Source organism: Drosophila pseudoobscura, chromosome 2 (genome assembly GCF_009870125.1).
Source record: "Drosophila pseudoobscura strain MV-25-SWS-2005 chromosome 2, UCI_Dpse_MV25, whole genome shotgun sequence".
Classification (NCBI taxonomy): Eukaryota; Metazoa; Arthropoda; class Insecta; order Diptera; family Drosophilidae; genus Drosophila; species Drosophila pseudoobscura.
The window spans coordinates 17,902,403-17,930,323 of NC_046679.1; the positions used below are offsets into that span (position 1 = coordinate 17,902,403).

Here is a 27,921-nt window from a genome sequence, read left to right on the forward strand (position 1 = left end):
TGTTAAATGGCTTAATTAGAAAGTTTTCAAGTGCTTGGGCTGTCGTCACTCGAGACTCTGTCTGTCTGTTTGTCTGTGGGGTTGCCTTCGTGTCCATCTCCGCCTTCAAAAATGCCCTTTGCCGATACTATGCCGCCCTAGTATTGGCCCTCCTTGGCCCTGCATGCCGTTGGCCCTTTCCCGAGTGCAATCATCAGCGCTTGCCTTGGCGTGTTTGTGTGCAAAGCAGTCATAAAAATTACAATAAACAATCATCATTTCGATCCGTTTACACCCACTTTGCACGTTTTCGCAAGACCCGCTCGGCCGGGCAAAGTGAAAAAGGATTCCATTCGGCTTACTCCGGTTAATAACGGTACGTAGGCGGGCCAGGTCGGGGCTCAGACCTGGCTAACCAGTAACAAGTAGGCGAAAACCGTGAGCCACCGCAGTCAACAAAAGTGCTCAATTAGTCGCCTTCGCCTTCGCCCTGGCACAGGACTCTCCGATGGTCGGATGGAAAGGAAGAAGAGCCGAGCCACACGAGACGTCGACAGCCACATGCAAATGCCCTGCCAATTGTTTGATGAATTGCGGCCAGAAGTCAAGGGTTCATTGGCAGGATTAGTAGGTAAGAGCAGCCGCTGAGACGAATGTCTTCATTGTGTCCGACTGACCCACCACTGGCCCTGGCACTGGCACTGGCATCTCTTTTGTCTGCACACCGGGGCCTGGTGTTTTGCATAAGCAGTTGGTTCACAGTGCCTCGGACAGCAATTGATTCCTGACCTCGTAATAACCACAACGCCCGGCACCACTGAGCCACTTTGCGGTGGATTAAGTCATCAAGCTGGTGGGAAAGGGGAAGACCTTCCTATGGCGCTTGTAGTTTTTGCCTAGAAGGTGGGAATAAAGAAACCGGGAAGGGAAATTGTCATGGAAATATGTATATTCGTGTCGAATATTTACCACCACTAACAGCCTTTCTTCAGTAAGTAATGACAGCCGGAAGTCTTCTTTTCTACTAATTTTGCAATGATTGAAATTAAGAATAATTGTTTCATAATTTTAACTACGAAAATTATTCATTCCAGCTGTCGTTGAATTTCGAAAAAACTTTAATTAAGATTTAAGCGATTAGTTAAGATAAAACTTAATTTCGAAATATTTGTTTAGCCAGCAAAAACCTGATATTAAAGTTATCCTTACCCAATTAATTGTTTGAATTCGATTCATAATTATGTAGCTTATAGCTTTTAGGGTTATTTTTGCTTCAATCGAAGCTATCATAGCGAAATTCTTGTAGATATTATAAAGAAAATGTACTACTAGTTGATGGAAATAATTTATGATGCACACTTTGATGAATGACTGACTCACTTTGGAGCTCGTTAGTAATAAAACAGAAACAGCTAAGTAGCTTATGTAACCATCTATTAAGAACCTGTTGCTGTGTTTGGTTAAGATCCATTTGTCACCCCTTGCTGCCGTACCTGAGTGGTACCAAATACTAAATGAAACCATTTAAGTTGTCATTAAATAAATTTTATTGGCTCGTAAAAAGAGAACTCGGCATTCGACAATTAAATGCTAAGCAGAACAAGATGGAACGGCATTTTAACAACTATATAAACAAATTGCGGTTAATACCAAACAGAGGCCAAATTTGATGGCCTTTTTACGACTTGACGCCACTTTGCTTGAGCACCAGAGAAACTCACTCAGAGCGGTAACGATCCAGGCCAGCATCCGTCGGCTTGAGGTCCTGCCCGATCCTGAGTGCATACATCCCAAGGGATGAGGACTCTGCTAACGCACTCACTCGCTCGCCCGGCCATCGGCCCGGCCCGGCCCGAACATAGTCAGAGCAGGAGCGAGTGTCTCCGGGTTTTACGACTTTTTTACGATCTGTTAGTGTGACACGATGACAATCAATATAAAAGATATAAAAACCCAAGTTCCGTGACGTATGCCATAATTATTGTGATATCCCCTTCGCTCCACGCCACCTCGTGCGTAGATACAAATGTATCTATCAGATGCTGATGCTGATGGCCCATAGACGTCATTACTTTTATGAGGTGCCTCGGATGTTGCCGCCGTTAGTTTGATGATGCTCCTGCTGATGATGCCCGAGGAAATGGTGGTAAAATTTTATTTGAATGCATTTGCCTTGGCTCTTGTTTAGCGATTGCATATGGGTGTGGACTCCTCCTCCTTCTCTCAGAGTTTTATTGCATTTTAACGATTTGTTTTGACGTCGGATTTGGCCAGAATCTAGATGGGCTCTTGGCAAGGTCGCAGCTCGTTGACGCCATGATTTACGCACTGTTACTGTTCCGGGAAAGGGACAAGAAAAAGAGTTGAATCTTACAAGATTATATACTATACATTACATACAACAAATACAGACTGAACTCCCAAATATTATCCTCAACTTTGGAACCGCTTCATCGGGGCATCAGTTTTCAAGATGGAGGTCACCGTGGCTGTCGTCCCGGTTTTTCTTTCAACTGACGCTTCAATTGAAACATGTGTGGGGTGTCTGGGCTGGTGTGTTCTGTTCTGGTATCGAGGGGAATGCATCTGAAGTGGCCTGCCCCATGTATGTGTGTGCGAGCACATCCATACTCGCATGCATATGCGGTTACATTAAATCATCTGCTTGTAGTAACTCATGTGGACCAGCCCCGGGAATGAAGAAGGAACGGGTGCAACTGCAAGTACAGCACTGACATCTGTGGCAAGACTCATGTTGCATATGGCGTGTATGACCTGAAAATGAAGTCATATCTGTCCAATGGGAGTGCTAATGTGCTGCGGATTAGAAAGAAACAAAATTTCATAGTTTATTTACATTATACTTGATGATATGATGAAGAAAACTTCATTAAACTTCAACAAACTTTCATTCTGATCATCTCTCTTCTTGCCATCGAATTTTTTATTTCAATTACCGCTCAAAAATTCAATTCCTGGAACACAATTCTAGGCGCCTCTTACTGACAACAGTGGAAATAAATCTTCCGAGCAGAGAATATTTCGAAAATAAATCAAAACTCTCATATTTGGCAAGGCGAGCGACGCTCGAGGATGAATGCGGCCCAAATCAGATGATGCAAAAGAGAAAGTTGTTGGCCTTTGTTTCCATGGGCATTGGCCATGCTGGTGGTTTTGTTATCAGATGCTCGAGGGCGCGATCGTCGCAGCGTGCCGTACCTACAGAGGGATACCAGGGAGATGCCACCACCGCAGAGTCGTCGCCAGGGCGAGAGCAATTTTACAGGGGATTTACAATTCCACCGTGTAACGAGGCAGCACATTCCCATTCCCCACTCAGATCTGTGCGACTAAACATATTTTTATGATTTATTACCGGGGCGGCAATAATCGAACTGGCAAAGGAGGACAATACATACCTCCGTATCTGTACCGTCCTGCGTGTCCTTTATGGGATCGTTGTGGCTCTGGCGAGATGCGATAACGGAGGCTCCGAGTCAAAACAAATCTCCTAAGGTCAGCTAAATAGTACACTTCTTTCTCATTCTCCTTGAGTATTTTTTACGTTCTCGAGGACATGTTGAAAGGCAGCTTCATAGTCCTGGCTGTGGCTGTGTCTTTCCATTTCCACTGCCATTTCCATTTATGGCTGTTATTATTTTTTATGACACATTTTTATGATTTATGAATTGATTTGGTTTCCAGTCGAGACCCCTGAACGACGATCGTCCCGTTCTTTCTCTATTCTCTTTCTGTATTGCTTTTTTGGAATGACGGCCTTCGAGTCCTGGGAGGGCCTAGCCTCAAAACGATAGCCGGAGCAAATTGGTATTATGATCAGTGATCACCTTCGGCGGCCCTGCCTATAATTGTTCTCGTGAAACTGGGCGTTCTAATGTTACTTGAATAATAATGGTTTGAGAATGCTAATAAGGTGGCAAAAGATTACTTTGGAAGTTACCAAAATGCATCATTATACGAGTTTAATATGGATTACAAATACTGATGGATCATTGTTATGTTGTCCATGTATCCAACATATTTCCCTCCTGGCAAATCTCTCCCAAAGGATTTTGAGAACATCTTTGCGGTCCTGCCTCGTCCTCGTGGAACCTGACTCTGAGGAGACTCTGACTAACGGTTCACGCAGAGTGCAAACTATAATAAAAATCGAGGATTATTTAACCGAAAACCCGACATTTTTGGCCATCTCTGCGCTGGAACTCTCCAGTGTTTACACTGGGAAAACAATTGAAATCATAACAATAAAATCAAATTCGAAATTTCCGAGTGTAGAGCACACAGAGCGTGGATGAGAAGATGGGCAACCAGTTGCGTCAGAGACAAACAGCAGAGGAGCCCCGTGAGCTGCGATGTGGGAAAATGGTCTGAACAAGCCGAAATATATAAAGGTAAATGGGTGAAATGCTCAAGAAAATCAGCTCGAAGAGCTCCAAAACCCGAGAAACGGCCACGGCCCGGCCCACCAGAAACATCGAGACCGCAAGACAGTGAAACGAACGAAATAGTCATAAACTTAAGGCCAACTGCTCCCTCTGAGAGGTGGTACTGGCGAAAGTAGAGACAGGGGCAGGGGCAAGGGGCAGGCCAGACCCAGACCCAGACCCATCCAACCAGTTCGACGAAGCGAACTCCGACCGAACTTAATCGAAACATCAAGGGAGCATCAGGCAGGCCAGGCCAGGCCAGGCAGAAGAAAGCCAGGAACAACAACCGCCACAAACTTATTAAAAACAACAAGTGCAACGTGCCCCCAGCGGGGAGGGATCCGTGCTGCTTGTGCAGTGGCAGCACGTTCCCAACCAACTGGCGGCCCCTGTCCCCTGTCCCCTGTCCCCTGTCCGCACACTGCACTGAGCTTGGCCAAATATCAGTTATGGGGGAAAGGGAAGGGAGTTAAGGGGAGCCAAGGAGGAGCAGAGAGAACAGAAAGCAGCAGAAGCAGAACTCAAAATGGGCACTTTCGGTCGCAATAACCACGACATTTACGATTATTTTACGGCCACTAAAAATCAAAAGTGTAATTTACGGAACCAAACCAAACTGAACCGAGACGAACAATGAGCCGGAGACAGGAACAGCAACTGACGGACAAGAAACACAGGGACAGAGCTAAGCCCCAACTAAAACTGTGCGAGGGAACTGCATTTGTATTGGTGGAGCATCACTTAGGATGAGGCGCTTAAGGTGCCGCTTGTGTGGAGTCAGTGTGGAGTTGCTTGCTTCGCTGATCCTGGGGCAGTGCGTCGGAGGGGAGGACTTCCGCACAAACTTCCTATTTAATATATGGTTTTCTCTCGCTATTATATTTACACAGTACTCGTTCAAATCCAAACTTCGCTTATGTCTAAAATATATTTTGAAAATTGTATAATTTGATAAATAAATGTAACTAAATGTTGTTTCCACAAAGAAAAGATTTGCAAATGTTTTTTCGTGGTGTGGAGGGGGCTGGATGAAGATTTAAAGAGGAACAGCGCTCAGAAAACCAGTTGATGTCGAACTGGATGGTCCGCCATGGCAGCGTCGCGTTCATTGCATTTGTGGACAGCGCCGGCAGCGAAATAAAACGCAGGAAAGGAACGCAAGCCAAGTTGAGGGCTGCGGCAGCGGCATCGCCTTGGCCTTCTTCGGGTTATCTCTCCGCACTTGCTGGCTGCCAGCGTGGAAAGACCTGGCCGGGCTTGGACGGGCCTCACATATCCCACCTCTCCTGAATGCGATTGGATGAATGCTGCCTGCGCATCCAAAGCGCATCGCTTTGAAAGATGATTTTCATGTTTTTCCCCTTCGCCAGCCCTGCGACGGGGGGCTGGGGAGCTTGACGTTCCCGCGCGGGAATTTCCCCTCAGACAAGTACGGAGACTGCAAGTCGGAGTCGGAGTCAGAGTCACAGTCGTGGTCCTAACGATGCTCAAAGTAATTTTGTACTGACATCTTGATGCCTTGATTGCTCCGATTTTGAATGAATCGCTTGTGTTGCAACACCCGCACTTGAGTTTTATGCGCCATTCCCATTATCGTCTCTGGCAAGTCGGGGAAATTGAATTGAAGTCTTTGATTGGCAATATGTTCCGTTGACCCCTTGCAAGTTGCTAGATGGGACGGTGATGGTGAACAATCAATGTAGTAAAATGATATACTGGGCAGGATAACACGACATGTTTGTTTGTTAAAAAAAACCTCGGTAAATATAATGGGAACCTTGATGGGTTTGGACTTGATGGAGTCTGTTATATTTTTGTGTTAAAAGACTATAATCTAAGCTTACATTAAATTGCGAATTATCGGTTGTTCGAGTAAAACAGTACTTAGATTCAAAACAGGTTCTTATTCAAATAGAAAAATGCACTCCTTAACATTTTATCCCTTATCGGAAAAGAGTAACCTAACCTAACATCAAAAATTTCGTCCTCGCCTCCCAAATTACATCCACACAAAGGACAAATATTTATATCCGAATCTCTAAAATTAAAATTTTAACAGAACTTCGTCTGCTAATTAACAGAGAAAAGGAGTAACAATGACTCTAAAACTGCCCTTGGAGATGAAGCGGCCCAAGCAATAGATGGCGCGCGCAGGCACTACACTGCCATCTGGCGTAAGAAAGCGGCAGCTTCAGTTCGTTCAGTAAAGAAGAAGAAATACCATGTTTTTTTTTGTTTTTTTTTTGTTTGAACAAATTGTTCTTTTATTTATTTATATATACAATTATAATTCTTTTAAGTTTAATTTTACTTTTCTTTTATCAAATTGCATCACACAATTATTTTTTTTGTTTATAATACTTTTTCTTCCGCTCCAGAAACAACGTCTGCTCAGCTCCAACGACAAAATGAAATGGTGGGATTCAGGGATGTGCCGACATGTTTTTTCTCGTTCGTTCTCTCCTCTCTTTCACTCTCTCTTTGCCGTCGCACATGAATGCGCCAGCAATTTAATTCCACACATTTCATTTAATTTGATTTAGCAAAAGGTAACAATTTTTTTAGAATTTTTTATTGCAAAAGTTTAACACTTCGTAATTTGTGTGCTTCCCCTTCCACCTATTCAATTGGTAGATACTGATATTCAACGTAAGTACTGAGTTGCTGCGGCTTCACTATTCACAAAAAAGGAACCATTTACTTTCGAAGACTGACTATTTCCAGTCAATACATGACAAATTCGTGTCATATTTGAACATTCCTGAGTTCCGGATGTGTTCGTCTCATCCTTTTTACTGTTTCATTTTTCTGGTAGAAAGAAAGAGTATAGCTGTTTTTTTTATGGAGATACATACAAATAAAGTGATTCACTTAAGTATTAACATTTCTGTTTACTGCTGTTTTAAGAGATTTTCCATCGCGATTTTTAAAGGAAAAATAATTATGTTTATTATATTATATCCGATGGGTAAATGAATGTTCTGTTGGAGTCGATTATTTCTATGAATTAATTTGTATCCAAAGATATCCAAAGAAATGACCGAGAACAGCAGTTACATGACAATGAATCTGTTGAAAATTCTTCAATGTATAAGTACATGTATAAGATATATTAGATATTCTGGGAAAAGTGGATATGTGTAGCACACAGAAGAAAGCGTGTACAGTACATATGGTCTTGATCAGCATCAATAGCCGATTCGTTATAGACATGTCTGTGTGTCCGTTTATCCTTCCATTCCCATTGGGATGATTAGTCTGCGTCAACATCCTTAATGAAGCAATGCAAAAAAACTTGTTTCCCATATCAATACACTTTATTCTTAGCAAATGAGAACTGTTCAAAGAGTGAAACAGTACGGTTTAGCATACTCTCTACCAAATTCTCAATAATATCTTTCGGACTACGATTCCATTCCAATTCAACACTGCTCAATCGGACTTTTCTATCGGACTGAGGCCGGGACTTTGAGCTGGACAATCCATAAATTAAGAATTTTGATAAACCAGCCATTCTCGAAAATGTTCGCAATTTGCTTCGGACCCATGTCTTGTTGAAAAGTTATTTTTATTCGGGATAAACCCATTTCTCCAGAAAATTAATGAAATGGGCTTGCAAAAGTTTTCTTTTCGCATAATTGCGGAATGGAATCGTATTCCAAAAGATATTTTTGGGAATTTGATAGAAAGCATTCCAAACCATATTAAAAATGTAGTGTCTAATAAGGTCTATGCACAAACTGTTAATACTATGACTTTCTTTAATTTGTATAAAAAGTGGAAAAATTGCTTTCGATTTGTATTTTTCATTCTTTGAAAAATTCTTATTTGTTCTTGAAATGATTGTTGATTTGTTAAGAATACAAGTATTTGTGTGGCGTAAAAATATTGTTTGCTTGGCTTTATTCGTTTGGCTGTTATGGGCGGCGAAAGTCGGTGATTATGAGTATATACTCCACTCCCCACTGTATACATATGTATGTACATATGTATATTTCATATTTATGTCTCTCATGTGTACATTGAATCCAGAGATCGTGTGAGGCGGATGCGGCTCTTGGAGAGGAAAGGTATCGCAGGCAAGCGAGTTAAGACTGGACATCCTTGACGGGTTGAGCCTGAACCTCCTCCGTTTGAGAGCTGGGAAATCGTTTTATTCGAATTTAATTCAAAGTGTTTCTAATTTCCATGAGCATAAATAATTTCGCAGGAATCGGTTCGGGTCGGAGTCGGGTCAGGGGAGCCCGTGCCTCGAGATGAAGTCGTCACTGGGAATGGACCATGGAGTAATTGCATTTCACGCTGCCTGAAATGAAGTGCGCAGTTCTGGGGTCGATTCCGGCTTGCCACCATCGAAGCCGGCGCGGCACAATGGTGGAACGGGGCGAGCCGACAGTTGAATTAAGTTTTTGTACAAATTTTGATATTTTTATATTCGCCCTGTACCACAGAACGGTGACAGACAATGGAAACTGCTTAAAGATAGCTGAGAGCTGAAAAGAATCACAAAGCGCACCCCAGGAGCGTCTCCATCTCTCAGACCTCGTCCCTGTTTCGTGGTGATTATGGACTCGGGTAGAAAAAAAGGGCAGATAAGTTATTGTAACGAGTGAGAAAGAAGCAACAGCAACCCCTGCAAGGCCCCGTAAAAATAGGACAAGATACGAGAACATCCACTGCCCGGAGGGTGCGTCGTAAAAATGAGTTACGAGTTCTGCCATTTTAATTTAAAATAGCAGGCAGCATCAATTGTGCCAGAGCGCAAGATGGAAGAAGGAAAAGGGAAAAAGGTCAGAGGCCAAATTTCCACCCCGAAAACCTATCGACAAACCTAGAGCCAGTCTCGCTACAAAATGGTCATGTTGACAGAAGTAAATCTTTTGAATTATCGCATTAGAAAGCCGCATTCTCACAGATAAATTGCCTGCCCGATGAAGCAATGTCGTAAATAATCCAGCTCGAAACGTCGCCAGGGTATTATAAAGGATTTTCGGGTGGCCTTTTCCCGCACTGTTGATTTAAGCATTCTTCTGAATTTAGTTGGCATTCGAAAGGGTTCAGCTCATCGTTAATTCATCAAAGACAGCAGGACTATCTGTATTAAGTATATTGTTGGACCAGCACACACACGTACAAAACAGTTGATTATAACATGATATTAAAACGAACGCCTCCTGCAGTCGACCTCCAGTTGGCCTACTGCACCACGGTTATGGTGAAATATTCCTCGGGGGCCACCAGGTACTCGAACTTGCGCGTGGCGACCCGCAGGAAGCACAGCTTGTTGGTGGGATCCAGGTCCCGGATCACGCTCTGGCACGAGGTGACGAGAACCCCGTGCAAGTGCTTCACGATCGCCTGGGCACCAGTGTTGTCGAACGAGGTCTCGGCCACGGCGTTGGCTGTGTTATCCGCCACCACGTATCCCGCCGTATTCTCGCTCGTGATGCGTTCGACGGTCGCAGCGTTCTTATGGATTACATCCTCCAGAATGCGATTCATCTTGTCTGCGAGTGCGAGCACAAATGTGGCGTAGAAAGTATTGAATTTTCGTATTATTTGTTTGCTCGGAGTTCGGAGTACGGTGCTCCGTTTGAGGTCTATAGGTGTACTGAATTTATGAAACGTCTACGAGTATGGCTCCAAATGACTTTTCCGGCAAAGGGTTCTATTTGAGCACCTTTTAAAGATGTCTACGCACACTGTTATGTGAAAAATTTCAGCTACCTGGAAAATCGAGACAAACCCGCCTTGAAAGGAAACAACTTTGTCCTTTTTCACTCCCACATATGCCTGAATGAAAGCATTCATGTAATTATGTCACATTTATAATTAGCGGACCCACACACATCGCGTTGATTAAGTGAATGTTGGTTCGCTCTAGCGTCGTGGCAGATGGCGGAGGGATCGTATAAATTTAGCTTTATCGGAACGCCATATCTCATTATTCACTCTGCTGCCCCGCTCGGAGTCGGATGCCATTGAACCTGAACTCCTCTACTTGTCTGCCCGCCTTGGGGTCAGCTCAAATGACTGGCCCCTCTGCCGCTGCCTGCCTCAAGTTCAAGTGGTCGCGTGTCCGCCCCCACTCGCACCCTCCCGCAGGCCGCATCATCAAGCCATTTTCATTTAATTTTCATGCACATTTAATGGCGTCTGTTATTGACTTTTAACGAGATTTCCACTTCATCCAGCCGCCAACGGGAACTCCATTGCCCGAATTCAATGTATTTTTAGGCATCCGCAGGGGTGCGGATACGGGTCCAGGCTCGGGCTGTATTTCTCATCAGAAGCTAATTGACTTTTTGACTTTGAACCGCTATTGTGTGCGCGAATCGTTATAGTTTCGTTGGCGAAAGGTCGTTGACTCCAACTGAATGCCACTGCGGGATTAGCTTAAAGATGCATTGAAGAGCCCTTTGTAGCTGCCATAAATCAGCGCCGCATCAGAGCTTCAAATACTTGATAGTGTTTAGTATTTAGTACAACACTCATCTTCCTCCGCTCATCTGTATTCAGGGCTCCTCCTCAGGGTTCGGGCTCTGGCTCTGGCTGGGCCTGGACAAGTGCTTGTCGGACAAGCTGGCGAGTGCATATGCACTCCTGCCAGTGCCCGGGTCGACCCAAAATGGCCACTTGAGCGCCCACAACGGCCATAAAACACTTTTGGACACGTTGTTGTGCCAACAACCAGCCTTTTGCAGTGCTTTGCCCTGTGCAGCGTTCTCCTCTCCTCTCTTCTCTGCGTTGCTCAATAAAATGTGCATAAATTCCGATGCCATTCGTCGGCATCCCGAGACTGGAAGTTGGCCTGAGTCTGATCCCAGCCGGAGGAGCCTTCCCGAACCGGACACAGCCTACGGTACCAGAGTACAGTGGGTCACTGATACTTATCACGGGAATAAGGATTTATACACAATTGAGATCTGGCTCGGTTTTCTCAATCATATTTCCAGGTGTAACAGTGTCAGAGATGGCATCTTAAACGGAGTACAAAACCGAATGATTTGTCGTACTCTGAAACAATAGAAGACCGCGCTTCGATCTAGCAATCCCTCCATGCATTGTCCATTGTACAAATTACGGGTCGTACTCCGCTGCCAACCATGATTCATGGCCGCCAAATGCCAAACGGCAAATTTGTATGCCGAGGAAAATGAATTGTGTCCAAGTTGGAGCTTTGTGGCATTTCAAACTATGCAAAGTTCGAGCTCGTAAATCGCCAGAGCGCAGCCGTATCTATGCTCATGGCCCTGGCTGTCCCCCGGACGGGATTAGGCGGCAAGCGTTTATCCGAAGCCAAAGTACTGGCATTATGCCGGCGCCATAACTCATTTAATTAAACGGCAATCGGTGGTGGCAGGAGGCACATCCACCCATAGACGGATGTTCGGTCCCAGAATGCGAAGAGGTCAAAAGTTCGGTGTGGAAAGTACACCCAAAAAACTCACGAAATGAACGGAAAATTCTTCTGTTAATTGGAAAACCAACGCCCAAATGAAAGCTGAAATTAAAAAGCAAACTCAAGCAAAGAAAGAGGGCTTCGGAGAGACATACAGACCGAAGATAGAGAAGCAATTTCAGGCAACACTTTCCCTGTTCCTGGTTCTGTTATGTACGTTGTTACCGTTTCCAGAATATGTAAATGAGCTTTTCAGGCCCGGCTCCGGCTTGCCCGGGTCTACGCCTGGATCTGGGTTCGGTCAATGGCCAGCGGTCAGGGCCTGCTCCCGCTCCCCCTCCTGTTCGCTCTTCACCTACATTTAGCTGCAACCAAAACTGGAACCGTATCTGCATCTGGTTTTTTGTGCTTTGTTTTGGGCCCTTTCTTTGGGCGACTCTGCAGGCAAAGGGGAGGAGGAGAACACATCGCACACATGGCACAAATTGGCCAGGGGACGGTCGAGTGGCCTAAATATCCTTCGTGTCGTTCTACCCCCCAGACACGGCACACTGACCCACTTGCCAATCTCTGTTTCACCACATTTGTATCATCAGCATCGGGGTCCCGTTCTGATTAAAAACCCGACTCCTGGACAGCCACTCAAAAAAACCCATAAATAATACGATTCATGTGCTCTCAGATATTATATATGACCATTGTACATAGTCGTAAACAGACTCACCAAACGCGTTTGGAATGGAAAACATTTCCGTAATGGAGGGGAACTCTGTTGGAGGAACTCTGTGAACTGAAATGGGATATTAAACAAATTTGTAATTACTTATTTTGAAATATTATTGTGATTTATATTAATCGCATCTGATTGACCATCCGAAGAAACTTAATAAATAAACTGGCGTTTTCCTGGTGTATTATCTTAAAATTTTCAACAATTTCCTTCAGATCTCGAATCTTAAAATGTATTGTGGATTTATTCCCTCTTGTTATATGAATGATTTTTGATCTGCCTACGACTTGGTTGTTTTTGTCATTAACAAATTCTTTTGGGCATTCCGAATGCAATAAAGGAGCAATAAAAACTGAGGAGAAATTGCAGATCAAATCCGAATCCGTAATCCCATTGACAAATGGCATTGTTTGTTTTTCAATTTATGTTACGGACTTCTAAATAACAACCAATTTAAGGTATTTATCTTTAAGAAGCGTAATTTCGTATGCAAATTCTGTGGCAGTTGGGGTCGCTAATTTATGGCTGGCCGCGGACCTGGCCCGGCTCAAAGCCGATCTGTTTTCGGCCAGTTGAGAAATAATATTTGTGGCCAGACAATGCTAATTTTTATTAGCCATGAAGTCGGCCATAAATGCCATCTTGAACCGTTCGAATTGCTCTGCTTGGCCACAAATTGCTAGAAGATGCTTCGAATCGCCAAATGAGTCGAGGAGTTCCAAATGAAAAGGTGCAAAAAGACCCGATTAAATAAATCTCGCAGAGCTAATTTTAATAACTTCATGATACCCGTTTGGCAGTAGAAAAAAAACAACAGCAGCAACGCAAAAAAATGTAAACATTTTTAAACAAACAAAAGTTTTGAGTATCTGGTTTCGGCAGACAAAGACAACGGAATTCATTTCGTTTTTATTGGCCAAAAAGGTGGGAGATGCCAGACAACTTACATTGGAGCAACTAAAAGGCCGCAAGGGCAGAGGCACCCTCACAAATTTCTTAATTTAAATTCAAAAGACCCAAGCGACTCGATTCGTCTCGAGTTGGAGTGGAGTGGAGTGGAGTGGAGTGAAGTCTTGTCGGGGTTCCTCCCCTGAAGCGTGGAGCAAACGATTGGATTGGTATTCATTTCCGTTACAAATGCTTTTCAATTTCGCCGGAGATGAACTGAAAAGAAAAAGAGAAACAACCGGAGCCAGAGGCAGACTCACAGAAACCGAAATTCAATTTTCAAACGCTTTATTTCGACAATGTTTTGATTTAGTCGCGTTCGCTTTGAATATTTTACGAATGCGTTCGATTTGGATGTGGAATTGAAATTGTGTTTGGATTCGGGGCTTGGGCTGTGACTGGGGCTGGGGTTGGGGCTGGGGCTTGGGTTGCGTATCCATTTTCTCGCTTTGTGTGTTTGTGTAACTATGAAATATTTATTATTTAAATTTCTCGACTGCGACTCGAGGCCCCTAAATCATGCGACAGGCTCATTCATGCATACACTCACTCCCAAAACACTCGCACACTCGCACACTCGAATACATATTCGTAAGTTGTTGTTTTTTCGACGCATGATTTAGGTGCAGCCATAAATTCCATGTTAAGCTTTTTGGTATTTTATTTCGGTTGTGACTCTGGCCGAGTGCGGGATATGTCGGGTCCGGGATCTGGTTTGGCTCCCTCCGGATACTGGTGCGGGTCCGAGGCCAAGATAAACACTTGACAACGTGCTAAGGCCGGCAATGGCAACGGCAACGGCAACGGCAACTGGCAGCGCGATAAGCGCATAAATTCAAAGCCCCCCGGTAATAAATTCAGCGTCACATTTGACGCCGCCATCGCATCTGTGGACCCACAACGAGAGCCGGAGAGCCGGAGCTCTGGCTCTGGCTCTGCGACAGCCATGACTCTCCAGCTCCACTTGTGACCTCTCCAGTTGACTGTACCACCAAGCCACTGGAGTCGCTGAAGAGCCCCACCAAGAGCCCCACAAACCTGGTTAACAGGGGACATAGTGTTTCAAAGGACAACTTGAAGATCTCCTCTTGCTTATACTCTTCTTCAAATTAACTTCCACTTACAATTTACTTGAATACCAAGGTTTGTCGAGTTTGGATTTATATCAGACAGGCGATGATATGTTTAGGTAGTTTTATATATTAGCAAATCGATGATTGAAATTCCTGTAGTACTCCCTATGCCATCCCACCCGCTCAGGGCTCACCAGCTCATCCACAACCATCACAGAAACTATATGAATATGACATCTGTAACGTGAAGAGAAAGGAGCGAAAAAGGACATGGGCAAAAGGAAAGGATAAAAATCAAGCAAGCCATTCACGGCAATCAAATAGCGCGGAATACGAGTGCAACCTAAAAGGTTTGTAAAAGGATCCGGGCAGGCCGGGACACAGTGTGAGAGTGTAAAGTCCATTAAAAGGACATTCCACGTAACCGATCCGTGGCAGCGACTGACTGCAGGCAGCGCCACATGCGTCCACTGGCTGGACGAGGAACGGACCGCGCCGGACCAGGACGTGCCGTGCCACAGAGGACACGCGGGCCACTGCAGCAGGCACTCTGTTTGTTTTGTTTGTGCCGTTTTCATATTTTCCGTTTTTGTTTTTTTGTTTCCTTTTCATTTCAGCAAATTGAAAATTGTGTGACCGTCTACCTCGGATACGGATGCCAGAGCAATAGCAAGAGCGAATGTGGACTCCAAGTGCGATCCGACAGCATTGCGTGTAATTACATGAGGCTGGGCCTGTCATAAATTTCATCCTTTCACACGGCAGCCAAAAGGAGTAGGGCCCCCGGGCCTGGGCCAGACGGGGGGTCTGGCCCTGCCACTGCCGCTGCCGCTGCCGCTTCGAGGTGGCCGGAGTAGCGTGTGGCGCGGGTCCCGAGACATGCGGCATGTTTCAGGGTAAGTAGATGGCGATGGCCACATTTCATGTCGTGTTTACACTCACTTCCCGATCGCTCCAACAGAAAGAGGGCAAGGATATTAAAAAACTGCAATTAACTCGGCCCATTCTCCGCGCCGTAATTGGCCAGGCCTCCTGGCCTCTTGCGACAGGCTTCGGACTCGACTTATTTATATTATTAAGTTTCTTTTTTTTACAATTTATCAATTTACTCTTTCCTGCACACTTATAATGATGTACATAATGGAAGTTAAGCGCATGAAAACATTAATTTGAAAGCATCTAGATATACATACATACATACATGGGTAGTATCTGAGAGCTGGTCTGTCTCTCTGGATTTAACAAACAAAATAGAGGGAAATAGATAGGAAATACAAGTTCTTAACCAACCAAGGAAATTTTGAGATATACCAATGATTTGGGTAGTGTATTTTCCCAAGATTTCATAAAAGTAATATAATTTAAATTTTAATTTTCAAAACCAATTGAAGGGACACCTAAGAAGCAAAAGGGAGGAAAGCTTAGACAGAACTCTCCATATTTCAGTTCTTTGACCCAATTAAAGTACATATGCGTGGGTGGGGGGACTTCACGGCTTCGTTGTATATTTCTAATTCTGAATTCGCCAATTAAATGTTTATCTCCGGCTAATTACCGGCGCAAGGCGTACGCCTTCGCCCCTCCCCCCTAAGGCAGCCCAACAAACAGCAGACGCCGTCGGCCGGGCCGGGCCGGGCCGGGCCGCTGGGGCATTATTCAATTAAAAGTGGTTATTGCTGCTGTTCGTTTTTGGCACGCACTAAACCCCATAAAAGTCATAAAGACCCGCATAAAAACCATAAAATGAAAATGAAAAGAATCTTAAAAAGCGGCAGGGAAGCAGAGCAACAAGATACTCGTAGAACGAACCGCAGAAGGGCCAAGAGGGGAAGAATACAAACTGAACAACAGAAGGGGGGTGGTGGAGGCGGAAGACGAGTTGGTGCGGGAAACTAGAAACAAACAAGTTTTAGGTTATATCAAGGTGTAGGCCCCAAAACAGTGATTGATAACAACACAGGGAAATCCACTCTACACTCTCCACTCCAGACACCCAAGACGGAATGAATTCTCAGCGCACTTCCACTCAAAGGAAAACTGAGTGGAAAGGCAAGAGAATGAACGTGGCCGCGGACGGAAAACTGGTTCGATTTTCTGCCTGTTGCCGGCGCGACGAACTCCTACGCTGCGCTGCTCTTTTCAGCTCCACTCTGCTGTGCTCTTCTCTGCTTATTTCAATCAGTGCCGGAGCACAATGATTTTTATTTTTATGCGCAACGTAACGATCTCGTTTCCACTTACTTAAATCTACATTTTAACTGCCTGGCACATTTTATGTCCCATTCTCGCAGCCGTGCGAAGATGGAGGATGCGCGCGCTTTTTGGCGCTCTCTCCCGCTCTTTCCTCGCCTGTTGTGGAGAGGAGAGCGGCGACAAAAGCTCCCCCGAAAATGCTTCTCAAAGAGCGAGGAAATCCTAGGGAGTTCAGGTGGAGCCGTTGGGCAGTCAAGTGGTCAATGACTAATTAAATCAATACTAATTGATCCATGCAAACATCATTAGCACGCGAAAAGGTGAAAGAGAGAGTGGATAGGCTGAGTGGTTAGAGGGGGATGAGAGAATGCCTTAAAATGTGCGCTCTCTTCTCGCGATTGAGCCACATTCACTCGCACTTAAAATGGCCATAAGCGACGACAGTTATGGCGACGGCGCGGCGCGGCGCGGCAGAGCCGAAGAGACAAACCATTCCATTCTCACGAACGAGAATAGAATCCGAAAGAGCAAGAAGGGCGGTGCACGAGTGTGTGTATCGATTATGCTCAATTGTTTAATGTCAGAGAACACGTGGCTGCGGCTGAGCCCGAACAGCCAGCGCGCGAGCGAGAGGGCAACACGAGCACACTCTCTGTCCTGTCCCGCTCTCTCTTCATCGGGCGCGCAGCCATCATGGTTGGCCAGCATGTCGCTCATGTTGTCTCGCTCTCGGCCTCGCTGCATGGCCGTTTTCCCACAGTTGCTTTTGAGTTATAGGCACTTTGCCTGCCTGTTATGGCTTCCGTGTGCGCTGCCATCGCGTCGTCGCTGCGGAGGGGCGTGGCCTAGCGTTGGCGCTGCTTGTCCCAGCGCAGTAGCATTTCGCACTGGGGTTTTATGTTCGTTTTATGGCTCATTTCGGGCGTCCGTCCGTCGGAGCAACAACAGCAACAGCAACAGAAACTGAAACTGAAACTGAGAGCAGCTTCGCTGCTGCTGCTCTCACATTTGCCGTCGCTTTGGCGGCGTTGGAATTGTTTGTTTGGATAATTATTTGGATTGTTATTAGATTGTTGCAGCAACTATAAAAAGGCCATAAAGAATACTTTTATTTCGCCTTAAATGATTTTTAGTGCCCATTCGCCTGGCGGCGCCCGCTCCTTGCGGTGACAAATTGCCCAAAAGATTATGCGTCTAATCACCACCGTCTTGACGAGGGGCCGCCTTGCCTTGCCTTGCCTTTGACCCCGACACCTATCCAAACTAAAGTAGGACAGTGTAGAAAGTCTTTCGGGTGCCTATTGAATCGAATGTCAATTTGAGTGAATATGAATGATATTGTGTGAATGGATCGTTAAACTGGATCTTCGCTTGATAGGCAGTCGGGGGTTTTGAATTGATCTACCAAATAACCTTTATGCTAAAAATTATCTAATATAATCAAATCTCGTGTCTCGGTGTTTTTTGGTTCTAGCCCTCCCAAACGGATAGACCGGTTTTTATGCACTTCGAACAGGTTCTTAAATATTTTTCACTTTACTACCACCATCCACCATTTGGTGAAAAATACCCAAATAAACATAATCAAGTATGCTTTGATCTTTTTGAGTGGTTGCGTTTTGCATACCGCATTTCATCTGAATTTTTGTGTGTGTTACAGCGAACAATACCATCGAAAGCCGTCGATCTAAGAAAGCAAGAAACAAACGAAATAGTAGAGCAGAAAGAACAGACGAACAAATTCAGAAAGATAACGAAAATGCTCATGTGAGTATGTCGCTATTCACCCAATTCAATCAAATGAGATACGAATTGGACAAAATCAACAAAGAAATTTTGAACGGAGATAAGAGCGCCGGTTCGTAATTGATACTCATAGAGAAAATGGTGGAAAACGTACAAAGAAGAATAAGTACAAAGAGAATTTACATCCGATTCGTTTCCCACACGAGTACGAGACAAATATTGAATATTCCACTAATCTGAAAGTGCTGATTGTTGCTATGGGCAACATTGTGTACGTTGTCCTGGAAATCAGGAAAATTGCCTGAAGTTGCGATACATCCAGAACTATTAAAGGCCTCGCTCATCAGGACGCAACCTTTTCCTGAAGTCCATTTGCACATTAAAATCCTTATAAAACAGCAAATATATGTATATATATATGTATTTATATGTATATACATCTATAGATGTGTTTTGTATTAACCACTTATATTTGTATACTCTAAAGAGTTTGAATAATAATTTAACATGTTTTTGATCTCTAAACACCAGTTTGAAATGTGAATTTCACTTTTCTGATAACGGTGTGATTCCCAAGTGACTTTTTTGGAGTAAGCAATTGTACTTTGACTCTTATATATTATTTCTAGATGTATGAACTTTAGTTTCGATTTCATTTAAAAAAAAACTGCCAAATGGTAGGTCTAAATACGAATACGATACGAATTCGTAATTATTTTTTTATGTATCTTTCATACAGAAAACATAATTCTTGTGGAATACGAATAGCCAGCCGAAACAAACCCCAACAATGGAAATAAGTCAGATGGAGAAAAAACATTTTAACGAAACTGTCACGACTGGGGACGTGAGTTCCGTGATTGGATTGCCCAATAAATGTTTATCGAACGTCGAACAAATGCGTATCTATCCTATGAATGTTTGGTGTATGTTTGGGAGTTCTTTTTTGTAAAGAAAACATTTTGGGTTCCAGATTGGGGCTGGTACGGGTACGGGGACGAGTACGGAGCCCCAGCTGGCGGGAAAGCAAAAGCAAACAAAAGACACGTTTCCAACAGACAATAATGAACAGAAGCTGAAATGGCTATGGCTGCCGGCAAGATATTTTTATGAAATTAATATTAAGTGCCCCAAACCCAGCTGAGTCCAAAATGGGTAATTAAAATAATAAAAGCATTTTTCGGCTCTGCGATGCACTCGGAATCTTAATTAAAAAGTCGCATTGGTCTGGTATTATAACTGGTATTATAAATTCTGCACTGCGACATTCCGAATGGCCGCTGGGAATGTTTTCGTAAACAAATATTGTATTAAGACCATTTTCCTCTGGAAAAATGCGTTTTTAAGTAGCCGCTTGCTCCGTCTCCACCCACTCCCAGAGCGGTTCTATAAATTGCGTCTGCAGAGCATCATCTCATTCATTTTAATTGACTCGGTCTGTTTGACTAATTTTGGAATTCATCTCAGAGTTCGTCTCCCTGCTGGCTGTCTGCGCCGTTCCCCTACCAAGTCGCAAGTCCATCATCGCCCTGCTCCCTTGTTTTCCTCCTCCGCCTACTCCGCCTCCTCCTGCAGCTGCTCTTGGCCATTTCCTCTGCACTCCATGCACTCCGCTCCCCTTTCTCTGCCATTCCATTCCGCTCGCTTATGAATGTGTCTGCGGATATTTATGAGTATTTTCCAATGTTTTCCCTCTTGTCTATTCCTTTTTTGTTGGTTATTCTTTGAAAATGTGCGACTTGTCATTCAGCAGCAGCATTTCCCCTTGTCCACCTCCACCCTCTCTACCGACGGGTCAGGCATCCCGTTGTCGTCCCATGACTCGTCTGCCCCTCCCCTCCATTCCTTCTTTGCTTAATTATCTGCTTTCCCAATGTCATTTTTTATGTTGCACCTTTTGATTTGTGTCGCCGTGCGATGACGTTTTTTCCGTTTCTCGTTTCGTTTTTGGCCATACCTGTATTCTTTATTGCTTTCTTTCTTTTTACGAACTGCCATTTGCCCAACAATTGCCGCATTTTTTGCTGCTTCAAGGTCAGCGGTTGAATGACGTAGACCTGTTTTATGTCTCCCAAGTGGAGTGTCCCAGAAACACTACTCTCAGAAATATGCACACAAAAATGTTTCGTTTCTATAGTTGTATTTTTCAGCTCCAAAAGATTCACTATTTTTACAAATTTTCACATTTTTTACTTTTGTTTTTCCAACTTTTTAAAAAAATACTGTACACAATATCGATATAAGATATTTAATAATGTAAAACTATTACAAATTGTTAAATGTTCGATATTTTTACATTTCATTTTTCAAAACTAAAAAGAAAATTCTGTAAAATTTTCATATTGTTATATATTTGCATCTCTTTGCATCTTATCATGTTCATTTTTATTCGCTTTGCACTCAAGTGCATTTTAAAGAGAAAACAACAGTAACAAATTGTATACATTTGAGATGAGCATCCTGGATGTGCCCCTCCCGGTGGCCATCTACTTTCATCAATTACGAAAGACCCCGGCGCACAGGGCAGATCCGAGAAGGCCAGAGCCGGGCCGTGCAGCTGCCCGGCGGCCAAATTATCCGAACGCCATTAAAGTCATTAAAGCCATTATTCGACGAGTAAAGCGTTTAAGTGAAAATACATCTTCTCGATGTGGTTGTGGGATGGAATGGGACGGGCTCGGTTGGGATGAGATCAGATGAGATGTAGATGGGTTGGGGTTGGGGTTGGGGTTGTCCACCAGCGACAAACGCACACACGAAGCTGAGTGAGTGTCCTGCCTCTCCCGATCGTTTCTCCCGATCGGTGAGCGGCTGCGTCTGTTATTAGGAGCGTTTCATACAAAAACCATTCCATACGAGTTGATTTTGAGGAAACTTGTACAGTTTTTTAATTCATACTCACGCGGCCAAGAGCCATCGAGAGCGTGCACCACACACATATAATTTGGACAATTCTGGTAATCAGCGCGGGAATTTGCTTAAATGGAATTATCGATCAACAACATAGCCCATTGATGCAGTGAGAAAAACAAAATAGTAGAGAAATTTGAAGACAAGTTTTGGCAATTAACTACGACTCCATTTCTTTGTATCTAGAAACCAGAATCCAGAAAAATCTATGGCCTTGTCATACATGGACATAAAACAAAAAGTAGCTAAAGCTTTAAAAAACAAATACAATAAATACAATCTATAAACTGGACTAAATAACCCTGGCATCAACCCAACTTTTCCTGTAGAGTATTAAACATTTTTGGAGACCCGAAAGAAAAGGTCAGCTTTGTACAAGGTAAAAATTTGAGTTCGATTCAGTTATACAATGATATTTAAGGATTATTTTTGAAGAATATTTTCAAACATATTCTTAGTTATATTAAATGGTTTTTGGTTGTTTCCTAGTTCCGTTCCGGTCTATACTACTTATTCAATAATTATAAAAAATAGTTATGTGGATAAAAGTGTTTTAACTAGACTTTGATGTTGGTTTCCAAGACAATGGATGGATATCTGACCATATCTTACGCTCGTTTTCTTTAAGTGTATCCGATGTTGTTGCCGCTTGGCTGACCACGTACTCTGCCTTGCCCTGGTCTTGCCCCCCCTGCGCCCCTCCCCCTCTGATTGTAATATAATCCATTTAACTCAAAAGAAACTATCTCCCCTGCCCGTTGGAATGGAAGGAAGCTGCTACTGGAGCTTGACTGTGGGGACCCGAGTGTCAGGTGTTCGTTCGTGTTAAAATGCCAACTAATTTCAGTACTTTCGGCCGATCGATTCAGGTCGACTATGTAATCAATGGGGCCAGAGCAGAGTGCGCCCGTTTTTCGGGCGCATAATGAAAACAAACCCATTATACCCTCATACTTAATACTTAATACAAGTTTTTAAGCACAAAAAGTTGTCGCAGGAAATGACTCCTGCAGGGGCCGATGTAGAGGGCTGGGCGTGGTCAGCGTTTTGTTCTTATCGAGCCAGGCCATCTGAACTCAGCCAAGTTTGCACACGTTCCCGGCTCTTTGCCTCGTGCTCTGGCTCTGGCTCAGGCTCTGGCTCAGGCTATGCCTCATGCTCTGTCTGCTTAGTCAGCGAATTTTGTTGCTTCGTTGGTTCGGCGAATGTGGGTGGAAATGTCCGTATGCATGTGTGAGCTGCCTAAATTATGATACACGGCCATGATAAAGTGGCAACAAACGTCACCAGGCTCGCTGCAACGCTGAAACTCGCAATTGTCATGCCATGGTTGTAATATATCTGTGGTTGCTCGCGGACACTCAGAATTGAACGCCTCCACAGTGGCTCGATCTGGCCCCTGCGAACTAGCAGGGCAGGAACTAGATCCAAACTCTGAGCAATGGGAGGACGTGAGTAGCCAGTTTTGCACTTAAGCAAACGACTCTGATGGCGTCAGTCGAAATTAGCCATATTTTACAATGATTAACAACGACTTTGGTTGGTGAAAATGGCAACACTTATTTCCCAATGAAGATCTCTTAAAACTCAATACATAATTTGTAAAAGAATACACGGTATCGATCGAAGATAGCTGATCCAAAAAGAATATTAAAGCTGAAATCTACGAAAGGCCAACGGCAGCACATGAAGGCGGTATTTTCCTATTTTCTAATAAATTTCTTCAGGGAGATTGAACTTTGATTGGCCGCAGCAATAACTGTTTTCAAAAGCATTATTGGGAAACTTCTTTCCAATATTTTTTCGATGTTTACCCATAGATTGCTTAGGCTCAGCAAATCACAAAAGAACATATACCTATATATCTGATTAGATGCCATTCTCCCTGTAGAATGAATCACATTGATGAACTTGCCATGCGACACCACTTGATAAGTGATGCCCTATGTGGCATTAAAACTGTCTGCCGGGTCAAACCCCAGAGTGTATAGTTCATCTAGCTTCTGCTTCTTCTATAAAATATTGCGTATACGCCCACGACGCAAGGCAGTAAATAATACAGATAACTTTGTAAAAAGTTTTCGATTCGGCGCTGCTTTTATCTTTTCAAAAACAGCAGAAATGCTCCCCTCCTCGTATGAGTCTGCTTGGGAAGCCACAAACACAAACAGAAGAGCAAAACAAACAAACAAACGCCAAGGAAATACGATGGAGCTTCGGCTGCATGGCAATGGAAGGGGACGGACTAGGGGCATTCGTCTAATAAATAATTTGACAGTAAATTTGAAATTATCTTTTGAAATTGAAATTGCAGCACATTACTTAAGCTCCCATAAATACGAGTACTCGTAAACAATATAAAAATTGAGTCAAACAATGACCGTGGAGCAAAAAGCCAAAACAGAAAAAGAAAGAAGAAAGAAAACAACAGCAACAGACAAAATAAAGGCCAAATAAAAAAAGAACATTAACGACCAATTCAATGGGCCCATTAAATTGGACGCGTCGAGCCGCCGTCTGGCCGGGATCGGGACAGGAGGTGAGTAGCACCAAAAAAGAACTCCGAATCGGAATCACAAGCGGAGGGTCTCAGACGTAGAAGACGGAGACCTCACGAGCACGGATCAGCAGTCTTCGTTTTCATTGCTCTTTGCATATCATTTGGGCCGAATATTTATAATTTCATTGAGTGGTTCCAGTCCCTCAGTCCCTCAGTCCCTCGTCGGATCGTTTCATTATTGAAATTAAGCAATTTGGCGTAATTTAACAACACTTTCGATGCATAAGTTTGGACTCGCTGCTGCCATTTCAATGATAACAAAGAGCTAAGTGCCAGACAGCAGCAGCGACTGCCACTGCAACTGCGACTGGGGATCGTAATGGAAATGGGAATCCAAATCGCAGTGCCTGGCCAGTCGCTGTTTGTGTTGGATGACCGACACCGACCAGTGCGTCGAGTGTCCATAGTCACGTCATTAGTTCAATTGTTCGCTGTTCATTGTTCGCAATTCGCAGTTCTCTGTTGTCTGGGGTCTGATGTCTGCCCTGCTCCCTGGCCATGGTTATCAACACGTCTTCGAGTGAGTTAATAATGGAGACCGGGCACGAAACGGATAGGGGTATGGGGCCTGCGCTTTGTGGCTTCCATCAGAAGCTCAATAATTAGGACCTTTAGATCCTTAGCAGTTAAAGAGAGTCATTATAGGTTGAACCTTTTGATCCTCCAAAGATGATGTAAAACACTCTTAGAGGTATTTTTGAACCCGTCCCAACTATGTCTCGTTGTAAAGCAACAACGCCCCTTACACCCACCAAATTATGGCCAATTTCCCAGAGTGAGCCCAACTGCAACAGGGCAATTACCAATACCCGGCATATGCTTCATCCGGCTCCGCAGACTGATCGTCCTTTTATGGCCGGATGGCAAGCAGACATAATTATCCTTATCAAATCAGAACGAACCCAATCGCTCACACAATCCGTACAGACAAGGACACGTAAGTCTCCCAGATACTTGTGGTGACTCCTTGGGTGCCACTCTTGTTTATAGCCCTTTTACGGCTCTTTCAAGTGGTTACGGGAATATGGCGGATTTTACGATGCTGCACTTGAACCACATCGGATGGGAGCTGGAAGTCGGAGCAGCAATCGGAGCAGCAAACCGGTGTCGTGGTCCACAAGACACTTGTCTTGCTGGAGCAACTCGTCCTGCTGGCATTTCAACACGTCGTAAAATCATCTGCCCGGCTGTTAGTGCTGCTTTTACGATCTATAAAAGGCACATAAATCGCCGGGGTGCTGATAGGCCGGGGGTACAAGGAGAGTGATGGGGAGGGTGAAGTCCGCCCTGCACTGTGTTGCACTTTTGCCTTCAAATCAACTTGATGATGGCGTTTAATTGTCGAGCTGTCCATGTCCGTGTCCGTGGCCGTGTCCGTGCGATGTGCGGAGTCATAAAAACCTGAGCGTGTGGCCCGGCTCCTGGGCCTGCGGGAGAACAAGACAGAAAGAGCCATCAAACAAATCGACGGCAGTGTTTTGTTTACGGCATTTGTCGAGTAGTAAAAATGTCGTAAACGAAATTGTTATGAATTGCGGCAAATTAAATAAACATCAAATGCCAAACGCTTCTGCTTTGGTTGGGCTTCTGTTTCAGCCCTGGTTTGCCTCTAGGTTTTAATGTCTTGTCATTGAATTTTTATGTCCGGCCAATGATTTCTCGGCAAATCTCGAGCAGAGTGCTTAAAATGTCGTTAAGCATTCGAATTTGATTTACAGTCTTAGAGGTGCTTCTTGAGCAATTACCGGTGGAAGTCGGCGTTTGCTGGGTGGAGAAATTAGCGGTTGGGGCACAAAGATATCCGCATAAAATCTCAATGGCAACCCGAAACGACCAACATTGGCCTGCCAAACAAAGAAAATGCTCCTCTTACCTGCGGAGCACAAAAATGTGACCCCAAAGTAAAAATTACAAAAAAGAGCGGGGAAAATCTGGCTGCAATCGCTGATGGAGATAAAGGGTACGAGAAGAAGCCATAAAGGAGACAAACAACAAGCGGACCAACCAGCCAACGGACTCGACACGAAGCCAAAAGGGCAAGCTCCGGCTCCTCACAAGTTTACGCTGCACTGTGGAAAGGAGCATGCAATTTGCTGATAAAAACACAGGGTTGCAAAGACACAGGCTACCTTTCTGTAACAAAAATATACATACTACAATGGGACTGAAACCGAGCATGCAATCGAGTTGTATGGAAAAGATGACACATATGTGTCATAAATGGTATCGCAAAAGCCTCGCAAAAGATTCCTTTGCGAGCTATCATAAATGATACTTTCACTGCCACAAACTGAACGATACACGTATCATATTTCTATCATATGCGGGTCCGAATGCGAGCGTTTTGTCGGGTTAAGTCTCGCATTTGACTCGTATGCGATATCATTTGTGAGCGTTTGGTTTGCTGGGATATTATATGAGCCTGTTGATCAGATTGATTGATATTGAATGGAATATGTCATTACCGTGATTTAAGTTTCAATCAGATAGCTCTTGCATAGAATACATCGGCATTGCATACAAATAAATACTCATTTTGATAACATTTCCTATTTGAAAATTACCTCTAAAATCATGCACACCCCATAGTGCAGTGGATTTTGAGCTGGGGGTGCCTTGGCCTTTTCTACCTAAGAAACGGCCGCAGACTCGAGCTGCTATCGGCGGCCGAGGCCGAGGCCGGACCAAGCCTTTAAAGTGGTCAGAACCCTGTTCTGCATTCCAGCATAGCAATGACCGCAACAGACACGGGGCTCGGGATTGGGACTGCGACTGGGACTGGGATAGTGTTGGTTCCAAACAAATGGAATAAAAGCAAACAACAAAAACACAAAGGAAATGTCTTCGGCAGCAGCAGCAAGAGGGTTCCATAATGGCTGCGACATTCATCCGCATTCGTATCTGTGAGTGTATCTGTATGGGTATCTGTGTATCTGCGCATCTGTGTGGGACGGCAAGTCGCAAGATTTAAGATTGTCAACCATGTTGTTTATTGGGCTCTCAAGATTTGTCGCTGCCCGATCTTGAAGCTGTGTTGCTTGGCTGTACCTGGAGCTGGAGCCGGAGCCGGTTTGGGAGGTGGAGGCTGCCCGACTGCTTTGTCGCTTATTCCGCGGAATTACTCAAAACGCTGAGAAAATAAGAGGGAAGAACCGAAATGTTCCCCGATGAGATGCGCACGCATGCTTTGTCTGTGATTTATTTTAGCCATTTTCTTCTCTTTTTGCTGCACGTTTTGGTATTCTCTTTTGCCCTGCTGTGGCATTTTAAAAACGCTGAGAGAGCACTTCAAAGCTTTCTTTGAAGTTCCTTGTTCATTAAATTAATTCAAACTTTATTTAATTTAAGCAAAGCTCGAGCTACACTAGCTCAAGACTCTCAAACCTCTAGGATTAGGTAAAAGGTATAATTCCATTCCAAAGGTGTAACTAAAATGCTTTTCCAGGGGAGGACTGGCAACTTACCATCAATCAGAGGATAGTTCCGTGCAGCACAGGATATTATATAGATTCGATTCTCTGGCTAGGTAGTAAGTAATCCATTCCCCCTTTATGAACTACGGAAAACACGCCACAAACACATGGATACCGTCTTGACCCGCAGGATTCTCTCAAACTCAACACTTTTTCATATGCAGTCCGACGAAGCATATGCCATTTATGACCTTTATGTTTCCGCACAACATTCACATTTTTTGCTTAAAAAAATCGTTGTTTTCGTTGCGTTTTTTAGTCGATCCGCCACGTCCTAACAGCCGGGACCAGGAACTCATACTGAGTGTTTACAAAACAGCAGCCGCCGATTCCAAATCCCTACACCGATCCCTGGCTTCTGGACCGCATGCAAAAGGGTCACACAGATGTGGACACGGACTCGGACTCGGCTATAAATCATAAATTTCCAAAGGTTGCAGCTAAAAAACCAAATCCGAA

At 44.1% G+C, this 27,921-nt stretch overlaps 1 protein-coding gene and 2 long non-coding RNA genes across 4 annotated transcripts; all 3 read right to left on the minus strand.

The window, feature by feature from the left end:
- Positions 1-1,817: 1,817 nt before the first annotated feature.
- LOC117185127 (uncharacterized) lies at positions 1,818-27,785 on the minus strand. Of its 2 annotated transcripts, XR_004470637.1 has the most exons (4): positions 27,454-27,785; positions 12,554-12,619; positions 2,380-2,796; positions 1,818-2,313 (listed from the first exon to the last, which is right to left on the minus strand). It is a non-coding gene; the product is annotated as an uncharacterized lncRNA (long non-coding RNA). The 2 variants fall into 2 exon arrangements; XR_004470638.1 differs by lacking the exon at positions 12,554-12,619.
- On the minus strand, positions 9,496-10,109 carry LOC4802075 (dynein light chain roadblock-type 1). The gene has a single exon (XM_001359030.4). The coding sequence runs from the start codon at positions 9,927-9,929 to the stop codon at positions 9,624-9,626; it is 306 nt and encodes a 101-aa protein (XP_001359067.1). The 5' UTR covers positions 9,930-10,109; the 3' UTR covers positions 9,496-9,623.
- On the minus strand, positions 20,849-21,655 carry LOC117185128 (uncharacterized). Its single transcript, XR_004470639.1, has 2 exons — positions 21,422-21,655; positions 20,849-21,336 (listed from the first exon to the last, which is right to left on the minus strand). It is a non-coding gene; the product is annotated as an uncharacterized lncRNA (long non-coding RNA).
- Positions 27,786-27,921: the final 136 nt, after the last annotated feature.